This window comes from Callithrix jacchus, chromosome 2 (assembly GCF_049354715.1).
Source record: "Callithrix jacchus isolate 240 chromosome 2, calJac240_pri, whole genome shotgun sequence".
Taxonomy (NCBI): domain Eukaryota; kingdom Metazoa; phylum Chordata; class Mammalia; order Primates; family Cebidae; genus Callithrix; species Callithrix jacchus.
In genome coordinates, this window is record NC_133503.1 from 100,214,679 (window position 1) to 100,242,516 (window position 27,838).

Below are 27,838 nucleotides of genomic sequence, written 5' to 3' on the forward strand. Positions count from 1 at the left end.
TTTCAGAACTATTCAGAACATACCTTCATAAGTCCAGTTTGATCAAACCGAAGTAAAACAAAGGAGTTCTCTAGTATTATAGCTTCTTCAGTATTTATCACATTCTTTATGGTGAAAATTCCTCTATCTTCTGCTTTATTGTTATACAAGATATAATCAGCTAAATGTGAATTTGAACTTGCTGATTCCAAAATCTTATACACTTTCAGTCCCAATGGTGGTATATGTGCTAGAAAAGAGATCTTTAAAAGACAGGAAAAAGAATTTATTAAAGAGAAATTTTATGTACTGAGAGGCAAACCATTTACTTATATTTTTGGTAAAACCAACAAACTACCATATTTTTTTAAAAAAGAAGCCAGTTGGCCCTCCATATCCACAGGTTCCCTGTCCACAGTTTCAACCAACTATAGATCAAAAATATTTGAAAAAAAAAGAAAAGCAAACAATAAAAATACAAATTAAAACTATATTATAAAAACTATTTACACAGCATTTACATTATATCAGACATTATTAGTAATTTAGAGATGATTTAAATGTACAAGAGGATGTGTGTAGGTTATATGGAAATGCCGATGCTTCTCAACTTATGATGGGGTTATGTCCAATAAGAATTTGAAAATATTGTAAGTCAAAAAGGTATTTGATACACCTAACCTATCCAAAATAGCTTAGCCTAGTCTAGCTTACATGTACTCAGAGCACTTACATTAGCCTACGGTTGGGAAGAATCACCTAGTACAAATCATATTTTATGCTAAATATAAATAGCTTATGTAATTTATCGTATACTATACTGGAAGTGAAAAACAGAACAGCTGTATGGGTACTCGAAGTACCCTTGCTACTGAATGCACATTACTTTCACACTTTCATAAAATTGAAAAATCTTAGGTTGAGCCATTGTAAGTCAGGGACTGTCTATACGACATCATTTTATATAAAGAACTTGAACTCCACAGATTTTGTTATCCCCAGGGATGCTGGGACCAGTTTTCTACAGATACCAAGGGATAACTGTATAATAATCTTCTATAAATGCTTTGATAAGTTATGGTAAGACATACACATCTCAGTTTATCCAGAGAACCTAATAATCTAAAGTTGGTAGGTCTATCAAAGCATTAATGTTTTTATCCAATATATAAACCTGTATGATCATCCTCAATTATCTGACTGTACTCTAGAATGCCTAGAGAAGGAAATTCTCCATGAATTTAAGGGCTTTGCAACAATGCTGTTTGCTAATTATTAACATTTTTTGCAATACTGATATTTTACTATATAAAAATGATTAACATAAATATGAAACACGTTAGTTCAGTCAGCACTAGCCATCAAATGTTCAAGGTTCAGCAGACTCTGAACAGAGCATGGGGGATGTACACGGTATAAGACATGACCCCTGCTTTCCAGGAGCTTTTGCTCCATTTCTAGATGGAGAGCTTCCTATAAAATCTGACCAAAATTTATATTATATTGTACCTTTCTATCTAAAAGACTATGCATATTTAAGAGTAGCTAGCAATAGCTTCTGTCAAGCAGAAGCAGTTCCTAAGAGTTCCTAGTTTATGGCTGTATCTCCAGAAGTACACTTTAAATTACATTCCACATTTTAAAAGTTTAACTTATCTAGTGGTACAGTGATCAGTTTAATATTGCTTATTTTAAGAAACTTTAGCACAAGAAAATTATTACTTGAGCACAGATTTTCCATAATCACATCTCAAAAAAGCAGCATCTTAATTATTTTAGGGCATTTCTCTTCCATGGTCTATTATGTCACCTTTGTAATGAAAAACTGAAACTATCCAGTTATTAAAGGTGGTATTTATCTCACTTTCAATATGCATAATTGTCATTAAATTCAGTTAGACCAAAACATTCAAAATTTTATGAGTAATAATTACTGCATTACCTTAGAAAAAACAGTATACATCCTTACAAAGATACATAACATACAAACAACATATAATAAGATACAATATATATACTAACAAAGAAATTAACATTTTAGGGAAAACAGGATCTTTTTTCCCTTAGTGTCATTTAACCAACCAGTTAAACTCTCTGGTATTTACAACTTTCATCACTTCACATACACCAATGATGGCTAAATGGGGGCTGCTGTACATACATTAATGATATACTGGCTAGGTTTGTTTTACAATGCCTCCTTAAGTTCTACAGCTACAACATACCTCATAGGCTGTTTCTGAAATAGTATTTGCTGTATCCCAAACTGCACTGACTTGAACTTCCACAGGTTTTCCTGAAGCAGAGAACACTTGCACTTTGGGGGAACTCACACAGACTGAGACCACCGAGATTCGGTCTTGTTCTAAAGGATTATAGACCACAAGGTACCTGCAAAAACAGCTGCTTCATTATTGGGATCTCAAATTAGTTTTACTTCTTTCATATACATACATATTTTTGAGATGGGGTCTCGTTCTGTCATCCAGGCTGCAGTGCAGTGGTGAGATTATAGCTTACTGCAGTCTCAACCTCCTGGGCTCAAGTGATCCTTCCACCTCAGCCTCCCGAGTAGCTGGGAGCAGCAGGTGTAGTGCACACCACTACTTTCACAGAACTTTCAGAGAACAGGCAATTTTATGACAACAAATATCACCCAGTACAAAGGGTAACTAAATAATGATTCAGAAGACCTATCTAAAGAATAAATGCTTTACAGATGGAAGACATTAATAGATTTGTAAAAAAGCTTTTCTGTGTCCCAGAAAAAGGCCTATATAAATACAGTTTTATTCATCTGTCTAAAAGAATCAGCTCCATACAACTAATACCCTGATCCCTACTTAATCTCACCAAATAAAAAATTCACAATATGTTTGCACTTTAGTCACAATTAGTTCCAGTTAAAAATCTGATACTCATTTTAGACCACTAAGGCACAACAAAAATGTATGGTTATATATGGAGAATCACATAATTCACACATATATTATATATATAATGGCCTTTATTATTCAAGTACGTTGAGTCTAAAAAAAGGTCACTTGAATCAAATCCACTTGTAACAAGGTCCCAAATTTTTATAGTAAGTAACGGTGAAAAAAAAAAATGGGACTGAGGTAGAAAAAGGAAAATGCAAATTGTTAAAGTAAGTTTAGGCAATATTTGCAACTATATGCAACTTTCAGTATGAGCAGAACATAAATGACCTGAAATTTGGGGCACAATTTTTCCAATATTTCATACCAGCACATTATGACATCCTTCACATAACATTTAAGTTTTACATGATGGTTTTATTAATAAACCATATTTGAAAAAAAATTTAAGGACTTTATTTTTCCTAAAGTCCTCTCCCAGTTCTGATTTTCAAATAATTCTCAGTTGAGGCACCCAACATCCTTGATTTTCTTACTAGCATAACTCTGCCAGATTTTCACTGTTGCATGGCTTTGCCTGTGGGTAGAAATGTTCTAGACCATCACATCGCAGACTTCATGAAATCTGCATCCTCTGCAAGGTTTATGATTTTACAATTTATAATCAATTTGCATCATATTGTCTTCAAATAAATCAAAGAGAATTTCAAAGAGGATGGTGAATAATAATATAACTCACTGATTTACTAGTGTGTATTTTCATGATCTGAAATATCTCTGTTTTCCTATACAATGTTGTAACTGCAGGAACACAATGAATAGTTGAATAACAACCACCTCCTTCCAACACTTTGTAGCTACAGATGGCAGATCCAAGCTTACCGGTATTCTTCCATCCTGCATGTGTCCCACATATTTTTGCTTTCAATTGCATTACAAAGTGTTCATTAAGAAATAAAATGAATATCTACAAGGGCCAAAACTAAAAGGAAGGGCAACAACAGGAAAAATGAAGGAAAAGAAAGAGGATATAACACAAAATTCGTATGACACTAGACTTATAAAGTTTTTATCAGAAGCATTTACATTAAAGCAACATTCTGAGATGCCAAAGGTGATAGACATTAAAAATGTCTCTAATTCCTATTATGCCTATAGTATGCATCAGGATAATAAGACCTAACTTGTATTGCTTATGTTCGTTGAGATTCCATATGCATACAAGAGATGAACAGATGAAGCCACATAGTCATAAACATATTTACAAAGAGCACTGAATCCTCCTAGTACTTAGATAAAATCCCATTTTACCCACAGGAGCAATTCTCAAGGAGAGTGAGGGTGATGCCCTCTTGAGAGGTATTCTCAACAGACTTACCTGAGAGATTTGTCAACCTATTTGGGGCCTCCCACAACCCTCCTCCCAGAGCTTATGTTTTACCTGACTGTTCCCCATTCACAAATACATCTGGTGAACCCCAACTGTCAGGATTCATTATTACCAATGGTCCTGTCCTATATTTCTAAGGTATACTGGGGAAGAAAAACAACGCTGGACCACTCATTCTCTGCACCAAAGATGTTCAAACCAGAACCCCAGAAATGAGTGATTTACTACTGAAAGCCATGTTCTGGAAGCTTATAGAGCTAGTATTTAAAGAACTTGAGAAAACGGTGGCCTGAAAACTTAGGCCAATCTCCCAATTTTGCCAAAGCCCTGAGGCATACCCAGGCACGCTAAGCCTAGAATCCCTACCAGCATGTTCTTTGGATGCTCCACTACACAGAGCTGGTCATGAAGGCTGTGATAATAAAATATAATGGGTGCCCAAGAAATAAATTCGATAATAAGCATCCAGAACACTAATTCTTTACTATGAAAAAAAGTACTCATACTTAATACAAACAATAATTTTAACCATATATTTGGTTTTGCACCATATTAAATTACTTTTTATAATAAGCTGTGAACTGGGTTCTATTTTGTTTCATTTTAGTAGCTAATTAGTATTTGACCATAATGATGTTTCTACTGTACTGAATGATTATGTAATTATCATGCCAGGAATCTATTCAAAAACTAAATGTGTAGAGTATGTAATGAGCATAATGCTGCACTAAGAAAATAATTTTAGCATAATTAGAGATTCACAGCATGTTTTTTATGTGTATCACGGTACAAAATTATCTAACGCACAAACTCCTATCTATGTACATTTTAAGTATAGAGAAAGGATGATCGTATATAGGTATCTCCTTTGGAAATAAGTACACCATCATAAATTAATTTTCATCGTCATCACATTTGGTAGTCAAACATTTGTTATACTGCCAATATTCTCAAACATGAGTACTTTCAAGTCCTTTGGTTGTGAATGAAACCAACAGGTTTCAGTATCATAATACCATACTCACTTACTAAAAATTAATAATTGGTTCACTTAACAAAATAATTATATTTATATCTTCAGAATGGGGAGGGTTAATTTCAATTTTAGCTGGAAGCTCAGTGCTTTTTTTTTCTTCTCTAATTTCCACCACATCAGCATTAGCTTCTTACATATCCTCTCTCACCAAGTTACATCCAGCCTCCTAGTTCTCATTGTGACATTGGGCCCCCACAAATCAGGGTTATGAGCAATTATCTCAGTTCTGTATATACAAGGAATAACTTTTACCTCATGAAAAAAGCACTCATATGTTACCTGTCAATCAAATTAGAGGGCAGAAGATCATCTACTTTAGCTGTGAGAAAAAGGAATGGAGAAAAATGAAAGAACATTTGTATGCTCACATCAAACTGGGAGTCACTTTATGGAAGAACTGAACCCAAGTGTAAACGTGTCTGTCCTTAAAGATTCTACTAAGGCTGAGTATACTAAAAATTCCTTTACCCCTTTCATAAAAGTAATTCATACTATGTTAAAAAAAAAAAAACTATGGAATACTGAGTTTTCTCTTGAGGTAAATCCAGTGCCCACTAAAATGTGAACAACACACTAGGACCACACATGCTTCCTTCCAGGACTGGATGCAGGACAAAGCAGAAGGAACATATCCCTTGGTCAGAGGGACCTTGGAATTATCATTCATAGTGCATCCTAGGCTGGTCCTCAGGCCTGCATGGGTAACCCGTGAGGCACAACCTTTCATCCTTTTCACTGCACAGATAAAGAAACTGAGGTTCAACAAGAGTAGGAATGTTGCCAAGACTGGCCCAGCTATAAAGTACAATAGGGCGTAGAATGCAATTTTACCCCCATACCCATCTTCTCAACTACTTCACTCATAGGCCAAGCGTATAAAAATCTTTGTGACAGCTGAGGTTTCCTGTGGTGATTCCCTTATTTCCAAATTCACATGTGAAGAACTTTCCCTTCAGCAATGCTAATATCCCCACAGAGCTTCTCTCCTCAGGAAGCTCAACTGCACAATAAGCTATTTACATTTCATGTATATTATATTTGTGAAAGAAAATTTATATACTGAAATATTAGAACAGAAAAAAATCTTGCAATATATACTAAGGAGTTCATCTTATGACCTCACTGCATGAAGTATGCAAAACAAGATTTGAGGAAACATTTTAAAAGCAACACACATATTTTTATGACTGTGAAAGGAAGATAAAAAAATACATTTTTTTTCAAGTTCTTAAGTGCACTTTAAAACCCAGTTGGGCAAACATCAGAAGGCTATATGAAAAATAACTGTAACTTCATAAGCTTACCATAGGTACCTAACACAAAATAACGTTCAATAAATCCTTGATGATCAATCAGTGCAGAAGAATCCCACTAGCAGAATTTAACACTTGTAAATAGCATCTACTAATACAGGGCTTTATAGTTTTATCAGAGCAGTTTCACTTTGATTATTTCAATTCCTTAAAAACTGCTTTTCAATTCTTCAAAAAATGTAAATTATATAATTAATCCCTTTGTAAAGAGAGGGAAATGACACAGTCAAGATTAGAGAGAAAATTAGGAACAAACCAAAAACTAGAGCTCATTTTGTCTGACTCTTAATCAATGACAACATATTTAAAAAAATCATTTCCAACAAGAATGTACTCATCTTCTCTAGAAGCCTCATCAGCAGAATGTAACCTAAGGAAGAGTACTAAGCTTTATACAGTATTCTGAATATGGAAACTTATGAATATACCTGTTCACAAAAGTTGTAATATCTAGATCTGAAGTTCTTTTGATATATTCTACTTTGGTTTCTAGGTTTAAAATATAATGCTTACCATATTAGCAGAAAAAAATTCAAGATATTAAAAACTAAGAGTGTCTTTTTAAGTTATACTAGATCTTCAAAAATCACAGTTGTGTGATTCCTAGACTCTTGAGTCAGACACATTCAAGTTCAAATCCCCACCATGTCATGACTTTCACAGGCTTTGGACAAGTTATTTCACTTCCCCAAGACTTAATATACTTATTTATAAAATCGGGAAACAAGATTATAAATAATGTTAAGTTATAAAATGTTTAGAAAACCTCCTAGCTCAGACCAAACACATAAAAAAATTTCAATGACCATATAGCTTATGGCTAAGTTAAAAAGTTAGCAAAGGGCCGGGTGCAGTGGCTCAAGCCTGTAATCCCAGCACTTTGGGAGGCCAAGGCGGGTGGATCACGAGGTCAAGAGATCGAGACCATCCCAGTCAATATGGTGAAACCCCATCTCTATTAAAAATACAACAAATTAGCTGGGCATGGTGGCACATGCCTGTAATCCCAGCTACTCAGGAGGCTGAGGCAGGAGAATTGCCTGAACCCAGGAGGCGGAGGTTGCAGTGAGCCGAGATCGTGCCATTGCACTCCAGCCTGGGTAACAAGAGTGAAACCCCGTCTCAGAAAAAAAAAAAAAAGGTTAGCAAAGAAAGGAGAGAAAGATGCTATATGGTATGTATAGTTATAAACTTATGAATGTGAATGCATAACCCCCTGCCAACCAAGTACCTACAGTCTAGGAAGGAGAGGCACAGAAACAAACTGGTAAGTTTAATATAACAGGGTAGGCAAAAGACAAAGGTATGCATAGCATGTCATGTGATGCATATGTATGCATACAGACAGACACAGAAACACACACACACACACACAAAGGAGTCAGGAAGATTAAGAATTATCAGATCAATCAAAATAGAAAATTAATTTTATATAAAATGAGCAGATTGTATAATACATGCAGAAAATGAAAAAAATGTCATTTAGTAGGACATAAAATGAATGGAGAGACATACCTTTCTAAATAAGAAAACAAAAATAATGTAAAAGCACAGCTCTCTCAACATTAATTCCTAAGTCTCCTGCAGTGCCAACCAAAATCCCACCAAAATCCGTTTCTTAGAAGAAAGGTGAGGAAAGGAAAATGATCATGAGTTGGGCAAAACAATTCTATAACATACATATATCCTTAACAATAGATGAGCAAGACAAATGGTTATACAGATGCATTAAAACAATATGCCAACACCGATTCCAGATGAACTTAAAATTTTTAACCATAAAAAATACAAAATTAGTAGAAAAAATAAATATATAATCTGTGGTACAAAAGGTCTTTCTAACCATAACTGAAATATATAACAAAGTACATGGCTGACAGATTTGGTAACAAAAACTTAACAATTTTTCTATCTTAAAATTAAGATTAAGAAATAAAAACTAAAAAAAATTAGGAAAACTTGTAAAATGCTCTTAGAAATCAATAGAAACATAAACACTCAAATGAAAAAAAAGTGAGCATTTGACTTTTGTCAAATTGAAGTTGAGAAATAGATGATGTTTCCACTTCCAGGGGAAATGGAGTAGCTGACAACAAACAAGAGCTCTCACTTCTACTAGCCAACTAGAAAAGCCAGATAAGGGCCAGGCACGGTGGCTCATGCCTGTAATCCCAGCACTTTGGGAGGCCGAGGCAGGTGAATCACAAGGTCAAGAGATCGAGACCATCCTGGCCAACATGGTGAAACCCCATCTCTACTAAAAATACAAAAAATTAGCTGGGCATGGTGGCGCGTGCCTGTAATCCCAGCTACTCAGGAGGCTGAGGCAGCAGAATTGCCTGAACCCAGGAGGCAGAGGTTGTGGTGAGCCGAGATTGGGCCACTGCATTCCAGCCTGGGTAACAAGGGCAAAACTCCGTCTCAAAAAAAAAAAAAAAACCAGATAAAAAATAATAATCATTTGCCTGAGGGCAACAGAAATTGCTGAGGACAGGAAAAAACTTCAGAAAAGTGACCAACTTTCTGCAGTCATTTTCACCCTGGGGCATGCCAATTCTCAGCAAGGGGAAGGCTGTGAGATCCATGCAAAACCTAGTGAAAAGTCTAGAAGAAATTACAGGAAAAACAAAGAGGTCAAAAGAGCATTTGGTAGAGACTTTGGGAGGCTTCACTCTGGGGCGGGGAGGGGAGTATACAGTTGATTTTTTCATTAGGACAAGTGCCAAATACTGAGGCTACACAGAAAGGGAAGCTTAAAGCCTAAACAGAAAGCTTCTGAAAAGTAGAGCAGAAACATCTCATGACATTCCAGAAGCCACCAGGGAATAGGGCCTGTAGATAATAAGTAGGCTGTTAGTTGTAAACTTACCTAGAAAGCCAGGTGAACAACAGGTTGAATAAATCAGTCTCAATTTAACATAGTCCTTGATTGAAACAATACCTACCTAGAAGAAGATATTTTCTAGAGTCTATAAATTTTATACACAATTGTCTAGTACTCAACATAAAATTAAGAGGCAACACAAAAGACAGAGCCACATGATTAAATACCAAGAATAAAAGAAACTAGAACCATATATGACCCAGATAGACATGGCCAAAAAAAGAGAAAAACATGAATAAAGTAGACGACACGGTAGAATTTTACCACAGAAATAAACATATTACAAAGTAATCAAATGAAATTCTAAAAGGATATTTAAAATGAAAAACTCCATAGATGTCTATAACAATAGCAGAATAAGGAGAAGAGATCCAAGATGGCCGTTTAGGAGCAGCTGAGGATTGCAGCTCCCAGTGAAAGCACAGAGGGTGAGTGGACGTCGCATTTCCAGGCGGATCTTTATTGCCCACAGACCAGGAGATTCCCAGGCGGAGGAGCCCCATGGGTCGCCGGCACCACTGTTTTGCTGGTGCCCCGGCACCGAGGTTCTCCATACAAAATACACTGGTCTGGTTGCCTGTTTAAGCTGGAAATAGGAACTCCGGGAAGGCAGAGTCGCCCATTCATCTGATTGAACAGGGAGCCACACCAGGAGATTCCTGGGCAAAAAAGCACCATGAATCTCAGTGCCCTTGTTTCAGCCGGCACAGTGGGTTGCTGCAGGGTAAATCACACAGATCCCATCGCCTTTTCAGCAGGCAACTGGAACACCTGGGAAAGAGTCAACCGTTCAACTTTAAAAAAAAAGGCTCTTCGGCAGGGAGCCAGGTGATCAGGCTCGGTGGGTCCCACCCCCATAAAAACAAAAACAAAAGCAAAAAACAGCAATTGGAAATGCTCTGGGTTGAGAGTTTCACAGCAAGCACAGCTGAACCCAGGATGGTCCAGCTCTGTGGAGGAGGGGCTTCCGCCATTCCCGAGGCACTCCACCCCTACAAAGGTAGTCTGTCATTGCGGAGGAAGCCTGCCGTTGCTGAGGCAACGTGCCACAACAGAGAGAGTCCGACATTACAGAGGTGGGCCACCATTGCCAAGGCAGTTCTAACCACATCCATATAAACAGGACTGCAAGGAAGTTCACAGAGCAGCAGGGCGGAGCCCACAGCAGCTCAGCAAAGCCTCTGCAGGCAGATAGTGACTAGGCTGCCTCTGTGATGGGCCGGGTAGCCCTAAAAAAAAAAGGCAGCAGCACAATGAAAACTCATAAATAAAGCCCTAACTCCTTGGGACAGAGCACCTGGGGAAAAAAAAGGCGGGTTTATCAGTTCTGCTGCAGCAGACTTAAACGTATCTGCCCAGCAGCTCTGAATGAACAATGGAGCACACAGCTCAGCACTTGAGCTCTGATAAAGACAGACTGTCTCCTCAAGCAGATCCCTGACTCCATATATCGAGAGTCACCTCACAAAGGACTGATCAGACTGACATTTGGCGGGCATCATTCTGGGACAAAGATAGCAGGAGAAGAAACTGGTAGCAACTCTTGCTGTTCTACAGCTGCTACAGATGAACCCCAGGCAAGCAGGGCCTGGAGTGAACCTCAGCAGTCCTACAGCAGAGGGGCCAGACTGTAAGAAGGAAAACTAAGAAACAGAAATAACTTCATCATCAATAAACTGGATGGACATCCACTCAGAGACCCAATCTGAAAATCAGCAATTACAAAGACGACAGGTGGATAAATCCACAAAGATGGGAAGAAACCAGTGCAAAAAGGAGGAAAGCACACAAAACCAGAACAACTCTCCTGCTACAAGGGATCACAACTCCTCAACAGCAAGGGAACAGGGACAGATGCAGAATGAGTGTGATGAAATGATAGAATCAGACTTCAGAAGGTGGGTAATGAGAAACTTCTGTGAGCTAAAAGAACATGTTCTAACCCAATGCAAAGAAACTAAGAACCTTGAAAAAAGATTGACAAAAGGCTAACAAGAATGGACAACTTAGAGAGGAATATAAGTGAATTGATGGAGCTGAAAAACACACACAAGAACTTCGCGAAGCATGCACAAGTTTCAACAGCCGAATTGACCAAGCAGAAGAAAAGATATCAGAGGTCGAACATCAACGCAATGAAATAAAACAAGAAGCCAAGATTAGAGAAAAAAGCGCAAAAAGGAATGAACAAAGTCTCCAAGAAATGTGGGACTATGTGAAAAGACCTCATCTACATTTGATAGGTGTACCTGAATGTGATGAAGAGAATGAATCCAAGCTGAGAAATACTCTTCAGGATCTTATCCAAAAAAACTTCCCCAACCAAGCAAGGCAGGCCAATATTCAAGTTCAGGAAATTCAGAGAACACCACAAAGATATTCCTCAAGAAAAGCAACCCCAAGGCACATAATTGTCAGAGATTCACCAGGGTTGAAATGAAGGAGAAAATGCTAAGGGTGGCCAGAGAGAAAGGTTGGGTTACCCACAAAGGGAGCCTATCAGACTCACAGCAGATCTCTCAGCAGAAACCGTACAAGCCAGAAGAGAGTGGGAGCCAATATTCAACATCCTTAAAGAAAAGAACTTTCAACCCAGAATTTCATATCCAGCCAAACTAAGCTTCATAAGTGAACGAAAAATAATATCCTTTGCCAAGAAGCAAGTACTCAGAGATTTTGTCACCGCCAGGCCTGCTTTACTAGAGCTCCTGAAAGAGGCACTACACATAGAAAGGAACAACCAGTACCGGTCACTCCAAAAACATACCAAATGGTAAAGAGCATCAACAAAATGAAGAATCTGCATCAACTAATAGGCAAAACAGCCAGCTAGCATCAAAATGGCAGTATCAAATTCACACATAACAGTATTAACCCTGAATGTAAACGGGCTCAATGCACCAATCAAAAGACAAAGACAGGCAAATTGGATAAAAAGCCAAAACCCATTGGTGTGCTGTATCCAGGACACCCATCTCACATGCAAGGATATACAAAGGCTCAAAATAAAGGGATGGAGGAAGATTTACCAAGCAAATGGAGAGCAAAAAAAAGCAGGAGTTGCAATTCTCGTCTCTGATAAAATAGACTTTAAAGCAACAAAGATCAAAAGAGACAAAGAAGGATATTACATAATGGTAAAAGAATCGATGCAACAAGAAGAGCTAATGATCCTAAATATATACGGACCCAATACAGGAGGACCCAGATACATAAGGCAAGTTCTTAATGACTTACAAAGAGACTTGGAATCCCACACAATAATAGTGGGAGACTTTAACACTCTGTTGTCAACATCGGACTGATCAACCAGACAAAAAATTAACAAGGGTATCCAGGACTTGAATGCAGACCTGGAACAAGGCAATCTGATAGACGTTTACAGAACTCTCCACCCCAAATCCACAGAATATACATTCTTCTCAGCACATATCACACCTACTCTAAAACTGACCACATAATGAAGTAAATCACTCCTCAGCAAATGTAAAAGTATGGAAATCATAAAAAAATGTCTCTCAGATCACAGTGCAGTCAAGTTAGAACTCTGAATTCAGAAACTAACTCAGAACCGCACAGCTTCATGGAAACTGAACAACTGGCTCTTGAATGTTGACTGGATAAATAATGAAATGAAAGCAGAAATAAAGAAGTTCTTCGAAACCAATGAGAACGAAGACACAACATACCAGAATCTCTGGGACACATTTAAAGCAGTCTCTAGAGGAACATATATAGCAATAAGTGCCTACATGAGAAGAGTGGAAAGATCCAAAATTGACACCCTATCATCAAAACTGAAAGAGCTAGAGGAGAAAGATGAAAAAAACTCAAAACCTAGCATAAGACAAGAAATAACTAATATCAGAGCAGAACTGAAGGAGATAGAGACACAAAAACCCTTCAAAAAATCAATAATCCAGGAGCTGGTTTTTTGAAAAGATCAACAAAATAGACAGACCACTAGCCAGACTGATAAAAAAGAAAAGAGAGAATAACCAAATAGATGCAATAAAAAACAATAAAGGGGAAATCACCACAGGTTCCACAGAAATTCAAACCATCAACAGAGATTATTACAAACAACTCTATGCACATAAACTAGCAAACCTGGAAGAAATGATATATTCCTGGACATTTGTCTCCTCCCAAGCCTAAACCAGGAAGAAGTCAAAACCCTCAATAAACCAATAACAAGATCTGAGGTCGAGGCAGCAATTAAGAGCCTACCACACAAAAAAAGCCCAGGTCCAGATGGTTCACAGCCGAATTCTACCAGACACACAAAGAGGAGCTGGTAACATTCCTTCTGAAACTATTCCAAATAATCCAAAAAGAGGGAATCCTTCCCAAATCATTTTATGAGACCAACATCATCCTGATACCAAAACTTGGCAAAGACTCAACAAGAAAGGAAAACTTCAGGCCAATATCCATTATGAACATAGATGCAAAAATCTTCAATAAAATGCTGGCAAGCCAGTTGCAACAGCACATCAAAAAGCTTATCCACCATGATCAAGTAGGATCATGGAAGGGGATGCAAGGCTGGTTCAACATACACAAGTCTAGAAACGTAATTCACCACATAAAAAGAACCAAAGACAAAAACCACATGATTATCTCAAGAGATGCAGAGAAGGCCTCTGACAAAATTCAACAGCCCTTTAGGCTAAAAACCCTCAATAAACTAGGTATTGACAGAATGTATCTCAAAATAATGAAAGCTATTTACGACAAACCAACAGCCAATATCATACTGAATGGGCAAAAACTGGAAGCATTCCCTTTGAAATCTGGCACTAGACAAGGATGCCCTCTCTCACCACTCCTATTCAAAATAGTACTGGAAGTTCTAGCCAGAGCAATCAGGCAAGAAAAAAAAATAAACAATATTCTCATAGGTTAGGAGGAAGCCAAATTGTCTCTATTTGCAGACGACATGATTGTATATCTAGAAGACCTCATTGTCTCAGCCCTAAATCTCCTGAAACTGATAAGCAACTTCAGCAAAGTCTCAGGATACAAAATCAATGTGCAAAAATCACAAGCATTCCTCTACACCAATAACAGACTTAAAGAGAGCCAAATCAAGAACGAACTGCCATTCATAATTGCTACAAAGAGAATAAAATACCTAGGAATACAACTCACAAGGAACGTAAAGGACCTCTTCAAGGAGAACTACAAACCACTGCTCAATGAAATAAGAGAGGACACAAACAGATGGAGGAACATTCCATGTTCATGGTTATGAGGAATCAATATCGTGAAAACGGCCATACTGCCCAAAGTAATTTACAGATTCAACACTATCCCCATCAAGCTACCAATGACCTTCTTCACAGAACTGGAAAAAAACACCTTAAACTTCATATGAAACCAAAAGAGAGCCCGCATAGCCAAGTCAATTCTAAGCAAAAAGAACACAGTGGGAAGCATCACATTACCAGACTTCAATCTGTACTACAAGGCTACAGTAATCAAAACAGCATGGTACTGGTACCAAAACAGAGATATAGACCAATGGAACAGAATAGAGGCCTCGGAGGCAACACAACATATCTACAACCATCTGATCTTTGACAAACCTGACAAAAACAAGCAATGGGGAAAGGATTCCCTATTTAATAAATGGTGTTGGGAAAACTGGCTAGCTATATGCAGAAAGCAGAAACTGACTCCTTACACTAAAATTAACTCCAGATGGATTAAAGACTTAAACATAAGACCTAACACCCTAAAAACCCTAGAAGAAAATGTAAGCAAAACCATTCAGGACATAGGAGTAGGCAAGGACTTCATGACCAAAACACCAAAAGCACTGGCAACAAAAGCCAAAATAGACAAATAGGACCTAATCAAACTCCACAGCTTTTGCACAGCAAAAGAACAGTCATTAGAGTGAATTGGCAACCAACAGAATGGGAAAAATTTTTTTGCAGTTTACCCATCTGACCAAGGGCTGATATCCAGAATTTACAAAGAACTCAAACAGATTTACAAGAAAAAAACAAACAAGCCCATTCAAAAATGGGCAAAGGATATGAACAGACACTTTACAAAAGACGACCTACATGAGGCCAACAAACTTATGAAAAAATGCTCATCATCAATGGACATTAGAGAAATGCAAATCAAAACTACTTTGAGATACCATCTCATGCCAGTTAGAATGGTGATCATTTAAAAATCTGGAGACAACAGATGCTGGAGAGGATGTGGAGAAATAGGAACACTTTTACACTGCTGGTGGGAGTGTAAATTAGTTCAACCATTGCGGAAGACAGTGTGGCGATTCCTCAAGGACCTAGAAATAGAAATTCCATTTGACCCAGCAATCCCGTTACTGGGTCTACATCCAAAGGACTATAAATCATTCTACTATAAAGACACATGCACACGAATGTTCATTGCAGCACTGTTTACAATAGCAAAAACCTGGAACCAACCCAAATGCCCAACGATGATAGACTGGACAGGGAAAATATGGCACATATACACCATGGAATATTATGCAGCCATCAAAGTCATTGAGTTCGTGTCTTTTGTAGGGATATGGATGAACCTGGAGATCATCATTCTCAGCAAACTGACACAAGAACAGAAAATAAAATACTGCATGTTCTCACTCATAGGTGGGTGTAGAACAATGAGAACACATGGACACAGGGAGGCGAGCACTACACACTGGGGTCTGTTGGGGGGAATAGGGGAGGGACAGTAGGGGTGGGGAGTTGGAGAGAGATAGCATGGGGAGAAATGCCAAATATAGGTGAAGGAGAGGAAGGCAGCAAATCACACTGCCACGTGTGTACCTATACAACTGTCTTGCATGTTCTACACATGTACCCCAAAACCTAAAATGCAATTAAAAAAAATAGCATAATAGATATGTTTAACTCAGCAAAAGAGAAGTCAATAAAAAATATCCAATCTGAAGTGGTGACAAAAAATAAGCAATATAGAAAAGAATGTAGGGACATAGGCAACTCAGTGAAAAGGTCTAATATGTGAAACAGGATATGAGTAAATGGAAATAAAAGAGAAAATAGCACAATAGAATTATCTGAATAGCTAAGAATTTTGCAAAACTAAAGAAAGAGACTGGCAACCCACAGATACAAAACACTCTGTGATCCCAAAAGGAGAAAATACACCTGGTATGCCATGTGAAATCTTCTTATCCCCCATGAAAAGGCAAAATCTGAGAAGCAACCAGTAAAAATAAGATTATACTCTTCAGAGAAGTAACAGTAAGATTATCAGCTGACATATCAACAGAATTAAAGAAGGCAGAAGAAAATAGAATTACATACTTGAGGTGGTGAGAAAATATAAACAATACTGACAGCCTAAAAAATCTACATCCAGCAAAACTTTCTTTAAATCGTGATAAAGATGGCTTCAGAGAAACAAAAACGTAAAGTATGGGTTACTAGCAAATTTGTACTAAAAGAAATATTAAGTCTTCAGGCAAAAGGAAAATAATTTCAGAGAGAAACCTGAGATTGCAGGGAAAAATGAAGAGCACAAAGGAGGGTTAAATATATAAGAAAATATAAATGACACCACAAAACACCACAAAAGTAATAATGTGAATTAGACTTTAATAAGTCATCTATGCTTTTCTATGGTAAATACTAAAAGAATGTTAAAATCATCTATAAAAGAAGGCAAGAAAGAAGAGAAAAAGAACTTGATGATTTACCAAAATATTAGCAATACCTATCGTTAGATGGTAGTGTAATTATTTTTCATACTTTGTAAATTTCTTATGTCTAGCAATTATGATTTTATAATCAGAAAAAAACTATAACTTAAAAATAGTCTCTTTTAACCCAGTGATTCCTACTTTTAGAAGTCTACTGTAAGGAGGCCAAGTGTGATAGTTCATGCCTGTAATCCCAGCACATTGGGAGGCCAAGGCAGGTAGGGCACCTGAGGTCAAGAGTTTGAGACCAGTCTGGAAAACATAGTAAAACCCTGTCTCTACTAAAAATACAAAAATTAGCCAGTGTCGTGGTGCGTGCCTATAGACCCAGCCTCGTGAGACCTCAGACTCATGAGGCTGAGGCACAAGAATCACTTGAACCCAGGTGTCAGAGGTTATAGTAAGCCAAGATGACATCACTACACTCCAGCCTGGGTGGCAGAATGAGACTCTGCCAAAAAAAAAAAAAAAAAAAATTAGTGTAAGGAGAAAAACAGAAATATAGTAAACAAAAAATATTTAAACTATTTTATGTCCACATCTAAGCAATGCAAATATCTAAACAACACTATTAAAAACATTATATTAGCTAATCAATATAATACTGAGGGAACACAATAATAATTAAAAGTATACTTATGTATTAGAATATTAATAGCCATTAAGTAGTCATTAAATATTCATAAGTAATTTTTTAAATACTAGAAAATGTTTGTTGTATTATCAAATACAAAAGAATATTCTGAATTATATACAAAGAATAATCAGTGAAATATAAAAACATATAAAATTCTAAAAAAAAAACCTGTTGTTAAAAGTTACTTCCTCTAGGCTCTAGGGTAACCAGTGAATATGCTAGAAATCCTTTTGATAGCTTTGGATGTAAACACTATTCTACAAGAAGGTATGTGTTTTTTTTAAAAAAAAATCAGAACAAGAACAACATCAAAAACAAACAAATTTTTTAAAGGGCAAAGGAAGCAGGGAAATCCTCTCCAGTGATAAAGGCACAGATATATGGGAAATAATGTTATTTTCAGGATATATAGGCCATCCACTACCACTAGAAGCTACCTAGTAAAGTGAACCTCTAAAATGCAATTATATGAAGTTAGGAAAGGAGATAAAACCCAAGTCATACTGGGGAATGGGTTGTCTTTTAGTTATTCCAAGTAGCTTGGAGCTTTTTGTGCAGTTGATGGAAAAGGTTTAACGTGGTCAAATTTTCCTTTTTAATATCTACTTCTAGTTGCCAGGTAGAGAAAGAACTTAAGGAGTGAAGGCTCAAAACAGGAAGACAAAGTAGATAGCTTCAAGTTGATAGCCTAGACAGGAAAGGTGAAGACAGATACATCCATTTTTCCATTGGAAATTTAAAAACCAGATTTCCAGGTAAGATAGGGAGTATAATGACCCCAAAATGTCCATATCCTGATTCTAAAACCTATAAATACTACCACCTTACATGGTAGAAAAGACTTTGCAGATGTGATTAAATTACAGCTCATGGGATGGGGAACTCATTCTGGGCTTTCTAGGTAGGCCCAATGTATTTACAAGGGTCTTTATAAAAGGGATGATCCAACAGAGAAGATTATGTGACTACAAAAGCAAGGGGATGGTATATGCAAAGAAGGGGCTACAGGCCATGGAATGCAGGTCATTTCTAGAAAAGGAAAAGGAAAAGAAATGATTCTCCCCTTAGAGACTCCAGAAGGAACCAGCTCTACCAATATTTTGTTAATTGAACTTCTGACCCCCAAAACTATAAGATAATAAATTTGTGTGTTTTAATAGAATCGTTTGTTGGTAATTTATTACCAACAGCAACAGGAAATTAATATACCAGGTTACACTATTCCTGTTGAAAATAAGGACTAACCTCCAGTTTCATACTACAAAGACTAAAGACTTTTTGCCACCAAGGATATATAAAAGAAAATCCTGAGTCCTGGAAAACAGGATGGAGGTGAACAAAGAGTAATAAGGACCTGGGGTCCTTGGAACTGGGCCCAAGTATTGATTAAATGAAGTGGGTCTACCCCTTTGCCCTCTCTCCTACAGAGTACTCCCTGTATTCGCAAGGGAAAAATTTTAAATGACGGTTTTTGGAAGCTACTAGCTGTTTAGTAATAAATATGGTCTGCTCTAATGAGAAAAACATCGCCACTAAGGTACAGAACACTCAGCAATAAAAATTAGGATTTTACTGGAATATAGTAGTACATAAATGTTACCTGATCTTCCTAATATATGAAAGTTTATTGTATATCTTTCTCTATATTTAGGAAAAATCATTCTTAAAATCATGGACAAAAATATTATGAACCTATCATCTCATGGAAAGCCATTTGTCCAACTAAAAGATTCGAAAGGAAGGTAAACAAGCATGCTGCATGTGTGATCAAATGCAAATATAAAGCTGTCCTTCACAAAACAGTATGACCGCAGTACCTAATATTGCTGTTGACAACTAAATGATTTCTGCAAATATCTATTCTTCTCAAATGGAAGAATTCCACAAAATATTATTAATAATTTCTTAGTTTCTAAACTAAGAATGAAAAGAAAAGTATGACATTACTAAGTAAATATTCTAGAAAGCTGTATGTTAAAAAATATTACTTAGGCAGAGTTATGTTTGTTTATAATACTAACAGACAAAGCAGTAAGTCATATATAAAATTGTATTAAAGGAATATTTTTGCTATATTTAAGTAAATGACTTATTTGGTGGCAGAGGTTTTCAGATGTTATGGCAATCATAGCAACTATAATGATAATAATAACAACAGCTAGCACTTAATTAGCCTTAAAACAGTGCTGAGTAAACAGTATGTACTTTACATGCCTATTTTACAGAAGCATAGTGGTTCTGTATCCTAGTCATGGTTATGTAGCCACTGAAATGGTAGAGCCAGGATTCAAACTCAGTCAGTCAGTCAGGCAGCTGGAGGCAGGGAAGGTGGACCAGTTGTTTCCCTCAGTGGGTAAGGCAGTCAGGGTTCATGTGCTAGAAGCACTGATGCAGCAACTGGAGCACTCAGAATTCCATTACCTTCCCACTGCCTCTCTGAACACAGCCTTATCAGACTGCTCTATATTCACCCCAGCAAATAACCTGCACTCCAAAGCCTCCCCCCCTACAGTTGTAGGACTGGGAAAAAGGAGGTTTTCCAGAGGTGATGATTAGTTTACTTCTCCTGGTTGCTGCGATGACAATACAAGCAGTTTTCACTAAGTTCTGTAAGAAGTAGTAAAAAGAAAATCTGCTACATCATAGGTCTTCATTTTGGAATACTGGATATATTTTGGAGAACAGTTTATCTTACATTCCAGTTACTGGAAATATCTGGTTATTTTCCAGAGTAGTTTCTTCCTCAAAACTTTTTTCCTGGTGTTTATCCAAATGAATGTTTTATAAATGATTAATACTTAGACAAAAGAAACAAATGTTAACTGGATGTGACCTCGGAGATCACCTATTTAACACTCCCTCCAAATATATAGAGCAAATGAAACTGAAGTTCCAAAAACATGAGCTGGTTACTGACAGAGATGGGACTAGAATCAGTCCCCAGACTCTCAATGCAACGCTTCCTTCATAACACTGTGTTCCTTTCAGGCATCTGACAGTGAGATCTGCCTAGAGCTCAATGGCATGGAAATAATAGAGTTGGTATCAATGTCAACAGACTTTGTAATTGCAAATGCAACTCAAAACTACAAATGAAAATGTTAACCCTCAAAAGTAGAACTACAAATTTCAGGGACTTCTCACAATGCAAAAAGTATTGCTAAGACCATAAATGTAACCAAAGCAGAATAAATATGTGGACTTACAATTTTCATAAAGAAAAGAAGACTGAAAAATTTTACAACTATTTCCAGTACACAACAGAAAATAGTAAGTCAATAAAAGTACATTCCTTTCTAAGTATTCTAAAACTTTTGATATTAAGGCAACAAAAAAACCCAAACACAAATTGTATATAATTTGGCTGACCCCAAGAGTCTTGTCACCAATTAAGTTGCTTTCACTCTAAGAGAGTTTTGCCTAAAACAAAAATACCATCTGTTCTAACCTAAAACAATAAGATGTTCCATTTCCTTGTCAATTCAGAAAGCACATCTGTAGCTATCTGCTGAAAAGACAGCAAAAGACATTATATTTATGGGTGACTGCATAAGGAATGATGTTCAATCAAAATGTAATTTTCATCTACTGGAAGAAATTTTCATTTCTCCAATGAATATACACTGTAACTTTGGAAGAACACACAGTACATAAACAACCTAATTTTCACAAATAAAAAGGACCTTAAAAGTTAACACAGTAAAATAAAACTGTTTTGTTGTTAAGGACAGAAATGGCAAAGATGTTTGTATTCATTTTCTGTATCTGTGTAGACAAATGAATTCTATCCTGTGTGAAATTTCCAGGTGAATAGAGGAGAAAACAACAAATTTTTACTAGTGCTACGTCTCTTCACATTAGTAAGCCATCATATTACTGGTAAAAAATATGAAAACAATAAAACACAAACCACTTTCTACTTTCAAAGTATTTTTAGAAACAATATTGGTCCTAGGAAAGACTCCTAATATACAACCCAATGAACCGATTAAAGATACAAAACACTAGAGAAAACATCACTCACGGTGAATGCAAACACAATGTCACAAGGGATAAAAGAACACATTTTGAAGAAAAACACAAAAGCCAACCAACTACCTATAATATTTTGAGTATATATATTAAGTACCTACAACAAATTTGAAATGCAGGAATATTTCAGTTTGAAAAGTAACTCAATTTCACATACAATTGTCCTGCCCAAAAAAGAAAAAAAGCTACTCTCTGAATAAGGATGAAATAAATACGTCCAAAGTCTCTATTTAAAATGTTTCTTTTACCACAAAGTTGTGAAGTGTTCTGAAGTCCAAGATGGGCTTGAAGCCCTCCCTGACTTTTTCAGGATCAGGATACCTTCACTAAAATCCTTTTCCTTGTTCCTCTTGTTGTGCACGCTTTATTAATCTGCATTTAGAAGGAAAAAAAATCTAGTTCAGAAGGATGGAAGACTTTGAAATATGCCATATCACTTCAGTCTATGCTCTGAACTGCTTTGGGTTAATTAGCTTTATGTCACTATTTCAGAAGACATGATGAACACTGGGAGGAAAAGAAGCAGAAAGTGGACAGAGAACTAAGTTTGCAAGAAACTGAAAACAATAAGCTACTGAAGGAATCTCACGTAACCATCAATTATCAATTAATCCCACCCCAATAGAAATCATTTAAAAAAAATCTCTGATACTCTGGATATTTAGTTTACTTTAACATTTTCATAGTACATTATACAACTTCAAGTAATAGGTAAAAAATGTTGGTGCTACAGCAATAGCAGAACAGAATCATTCAAAATTTATATTACCTAGCAAACACACCAAAACTAACACCATCTATTCTTTGACAACACCTCATCTTCTTTTCAAAGTTTTTCTTCAGTTACATACAGTTATGAATTTCCAAATATCTTAATTAGAAATTATTATAATCCTTTATACATTATAAATGGTATTCTCCATGCCAATTCTGCCTTCATATTTTAATATATCAAAATATCTCATCATAATTCTATATATATATGAGCAGCTGTTCTTCCTCCCCATCTTCTCCACTTTCCTGATTATGGTCCTTGATGGGTGAAGATGTTATTTGTAAGAAACAAGCAAAATAACTTTAATCTCACCACACAAAACACACAATTAAAACACACTTTATAATCTGAATTCCTTGTATAATAATCTGACAATAAACTGGAACCATGCAGTTAGTTAAGAAAGTTTGACTTAAAATATAAATAAAAAATCAATTAAAACACAGACTAACCAGACACTTTAGCAGGTAGTCTCTGAACATTAAGCTATTCTATTTTTCAAGAAATTTAAAAATATAACTTTAAATGCAATCTATCTGTTTAATCACTTTCTCAAATAAAATCTAAAAGAATTTTTTGCCTAAAAACAAAATCACAGCAAACTAATTATTGTAAGTGCCTGCTAAGAAAGATTCTTTTAAAGTTTATGTGAAATTGAAGAAAAGAATGATTTAAAATCCTATGCTGTTAAAGACTAAGGCAAATCCCACTCTGTATATCACTGAAAAATCAATGTGTGAGACTGGTAATAGCCTAATGACAAACATTTTTCTTCAAATTTCTAAATGACAGTAAGAATGTATATTTAATTATATTGCATTAGGTAGCCTATCATAAACTTTAAACTGCCTGATGCAAGAATTGTAAAAAGCATTATTTTAGAAGATGCAAGAATGGAATGAGAAATTTTTTGAACAAATCAAATCTGATAATGAGGGAAGCCTGAAGTATAATGAGGAAGCTACAACACTCAGTGAAGTCAAGGAATGGACTGTTACAAAGAAAAAAAAGTCAACACCTTAATACCTACATGTTTAGAGACTGTGGTACAAAGGGGTGAAGAGCACTGCTCAGCTAGCAAAGATTTCTTAAGAGACAGGCATTTTTTAACAGATTTTTGAAATGACGGGAATCAGAACAAAGAAAAGCTGAGGCACCCAAGCATGGATGATAGTAACAATCAATGCCATTTAGAAGAGTCAAAGTGGTTTCTGCTATAATGCATCTTTTTAGGAAGCTTACTAATGATTTTAAGCAATCTCCTAATTCTCCTAAACCAATACTGTACAGATCTACAATCTCTAAACTGTGAAATCCCAAAAGCTCTGAAAACAAAGCTTTTTTATAACTCATTTGGTGGTAAATCTAAACAGCACTGACATAGAGCTTTATAGAATTTTTATTTATCTCATTTGATATGACCATTCAGAAATTTCAAAGGAGACTCTGCAATAATATGCCACACACACACAGTACTTTCCTAAAATTAAAAAAAAAAAGAATTCTGAACCCTCACATATATCAACCCCTGAAGATTTCAGGTAAGGTACTGAGGATTTGTCTTATGGGGAGTCTATACAGCACAGTATAAATCACAGGTCTCTTAGAAAAGAGTCCTTGCCTGTGTAGGTTCTGAGCAAGAAATAAGAAGAAATGAAAGAGACAAGAAAATATGAACACATACCAGCACAGTGCTGCCCAAGACAGAAATGCAAAGTAAACCTGTCATTGAATGAATGTATGAATCAAGGAATAAGGAGCTCTATTTTAACACAGGCCCATAAAGTCCTACAAAGAAATAGGAAATGTTTAAAAATATTCTATTTTCTTAATACTTAAATACCCCAAATCCCAATGGCATATATATGCTCTTATTTTATGAGCTTTTACTTTTATCTCTCTAAATTTTTAATTTTGCAGCATCTAATTATGTTTTGGTTTTAGAATATGCAGAAAATTTCTGTTTCACTGTGTTTGATATGATTTTCCTACCTAACTGATAAGTCTGCAGAACAAGTTTTAAAGAAATGTCTAACAACCATTACTGATTTATTCAGTATAGACCTGTTCAAAATACAAGTCCAGTCCCTGAACCAAAGTGGCCAAGGAAGAGTAGCTGATAGAAAATCTGGTAGTTGCTCTTTGATCTAGTTAATGAATCTAATGTGCAGATGCTGCATGCTGCTTCTTCCTACCCAACAACCTTTATCACTTTCTCCTTTATTGACAGAAGGCCAGTTTTATTTAGGATGGCAATGGTCATAGCCTAAAAAACAAAATCAAAATGAACAACAACGAAACACTGTTTCCCCATGCTAGACGCAGACATGTGCCATAGTTCTGGACAATGACATGTAATTAGAATTCTAATACGTGAAAATTCTGAGAAAGTTATTCAGTCCCCAATTTATCCCAACTGCTGTGACTTTTTTTTTTTTTTTACTATAGTCAATAATGTATTATTTTTTTAATTAATAATTTTGGTAACATACTTTAAGTTCGGGAGGTACATGTGCAGATCTTACAGGTTTGTTACATAGGTATAAACGTCCCACTGTAGTGGTTTGCTGTATCCATCACCCCATCATCTATATTAGGTACTTCTCCTAATGCTATCCCTCCCCTAGCCCCCTACCCTCCAGGTCCCGGTGCATGATGTTCCCCTCCCTGTGTCCGTGTGTTCTCATTGTTCAACACCCACTTATGAGTGAGAACATGCAGTGTTTGGGTTTTCTGTGCTTGTGTCAGTTTGCTGAGAATGATGGTTTCCAGTTTCATCCGTGTCCCTGCAAAGGACATAAACTCATCCTTTTTTATGGCTGCATAGTATTCCATGGTGTATATGTGCCACATTTTCTTTATACAGTCCATCATTGCTAGGCATTTGGGTTGGTTCCAGGTCTTGACTTTCATCTTTTGCTCATCCCTCTTTCTGGACAAAATACAGAAGCAGGAACCATTCTGCATTCACAATAAGAACCACAGGCTAACAGTGACAGAGCTAACAAGTAAAAGCAGCCTGGACTTTGGTGACACCATGGAACATATCATGAGCCCTTGACTACCTACCTTTAAACTTGTCCATAAGAATAATAAAAGGCTTTCTTCAGAAGCCATTGTAATAAGGTTGCTGTTACAAGAAGTTGAGTGCAATACAAAATCAAACACTATACATACAAGAAGTCACATTGGGTAACAAAGAAAAGCTAACGAGTACAAACAATTTCACTTTAAATGAACGTAACAATGAATGCAAGATAATTCTAAATCAAAAACTCTCCCAAAAGGGTTCATCACTATGGATAGATTATTTAATTGCCTAACAAATATTACATGACTTTTTCTCATAATTTTTACCATCTCCACCTCTAATTTTTAGTTATTAATTTAGCAAACACCTCCTATGTACCAAACACTTCTTCCATATTTCACTCAACCATTCATAATGTTTTAAATTCAAACAAGTCACCTTCATTTTCTCCATAAAACTTGAAAACACAGATTTCATAAAAACTTAAGCTAAAATCTCAGAATTTATCAGTCCTATGTTCTCTTTATTATTAAAAAAATGTTGCTTTAGGCACCTTTAAAAAATTTTTTCTATGTAACTTACGAATGTGGAATATTTGACCAATTCATTATTATTGATAAACATTTAAGTCTTTAAAGATATTTGTTCATATGACAAACAAAGCTGAGATGCACGTCCTTGTCCACAGTTCTCTCCACTTCCATATCTGATTATTTCTGCAGGACAGTGTTCTTCCAGTGCAATTCCTAGCTCAAATGCTCCTGGCATTAGGTAATTTTCCTTAAAGATTTGCTAGGCACTGTTTTGGAACAATGAAGAAGACCAATCCATACCTGCAAGAAGTTTATAGCAAGTTTCTTCGGAGGCCTATTATGCATGTGGTCAGCGGGTAAACACAGTCCAATGAAGGTATATGAGAACAACACCCAGCCCTGATTCAAGGATCTCAACCAAGTTTCCAGAGAATGTAACATCTAAGCCGAGTCCTAAAAGACGATCAGAATTTATCAGGCAAATGGTGTATGTGTGCATGTGCATGTCTGTATGTTTCCACATTTAGGTGCATCTGGAGGTAAGGTCGGGTTTTTTTGGTTTTTCTTTTTTTTCTTTTTTTTTTTTTTGAGACGGAGTCTTACTCTCTTGCTCAGGTTGGAGTGCAGTGGTGTGATCTAGGCTCATTACAACCTCCACCTCCTGGGATCAAGCAACTCTCCTGCCTCAGCCTCCCAAGTGGCTGGATTACAGGTACCCGCCACCATGACCAGTTAATTTTTGTATTTTCAGTAGAGACAGGGTTTCACCATGTTGGCCAGGCTGGTCTCAAACTCCTGACATCAGGTGATCTGCCTACCTCGGCCTCCCAAAGTACTGGGATTACAGGTGTGAGCCACCATGCCTGGCCAAGGTCAGAGTTTTTTTGTTGGGGTTTGGTTCTTTTGCTTTTTGTCCACCACTCCATACCAGTCAGTGAAGATGTAAAGTTAATATAACAGAAAGTAGACTGTCAGAGAATTTATAGTTCTCTGAATTGTTGTGCTCTGAATAGAGTCATTGCAGGGCTGGAGTACATAGTGCAGACTGAGGTGATGCGAGAGATAATGATAGAGAGACAAAAATGCAGGCACACAAGCCATGTTAAAGAGTCTCGAGTTTAGCCTTAGGGTAACGAAAAAAAGAAGGGTTTTGAGCTAAGTTACAGCATCACTGCTAACATTAATTAAGGGCCTGTTAAGGCTAGGTCTCGTACTATGAAGTTCATATACATAACCATATTTAACCCCTCCAACAAATGTGTGAGGCAGGGGCATCTGTCACAGGGTTGTCACTGTCACCCAGGGGAGGGATGGTAGTAGTCTGAAGTAGGTAGTAGCACTGAAGATGAAGAGGAAGTGGTCAAATTTGAGATACATTTAAAAAACAGAATGAAATGGTCTAGCATGTGTTTGGATGCTAGGAAGACAAAGATGATCAGGGTAGCCCCACAATTTACTGTCCAAACTAATGCACTTTTGAGACTGAAAGAGGCTGATAGTGAAAAACTGTCATATCTGGTCACTAAAATTGAAAGAGCTTGGGACCACAGAAAGGGTTCAAGCAGGGAAGAGGAGATATATTTTAAACACGTTTAAAAGGAGCTGCTAGCAAACCACCTTGCCATGTATGTACCT

At 36.6% G+C, this 27,838-nt stretch overlaps 1 protein-coding gene across 2 annotated transcripts in view; it reads right to left on the reverse strand.

Annotated features, from left to right (window-relative positions):
• Positions 1-27,838, reverse strand: part of MAN2A1 (mannosidase alpha class 2A member 1) — a 189,210-nt gene that overhangs the window by 52,738 nt on the left and 108,634 nt on the right. For both annotated transcript variants that reach the window (XM_002806611.6, XM_035291114.3), the window contains 2 exons: positions 2,205-2,370; positions 24-242 (listed from right to left, as the gene is read on the reverse strand). In XM_002806611.6, the coding sequence (XP_002806657.2) occupies positions 24-242; positions 2,205-2,370 (385 nt within the window). The remainder of the gene's footprint in view (positions 1-23; positions 243-2,204; positions 2,371-27,838) is intronic.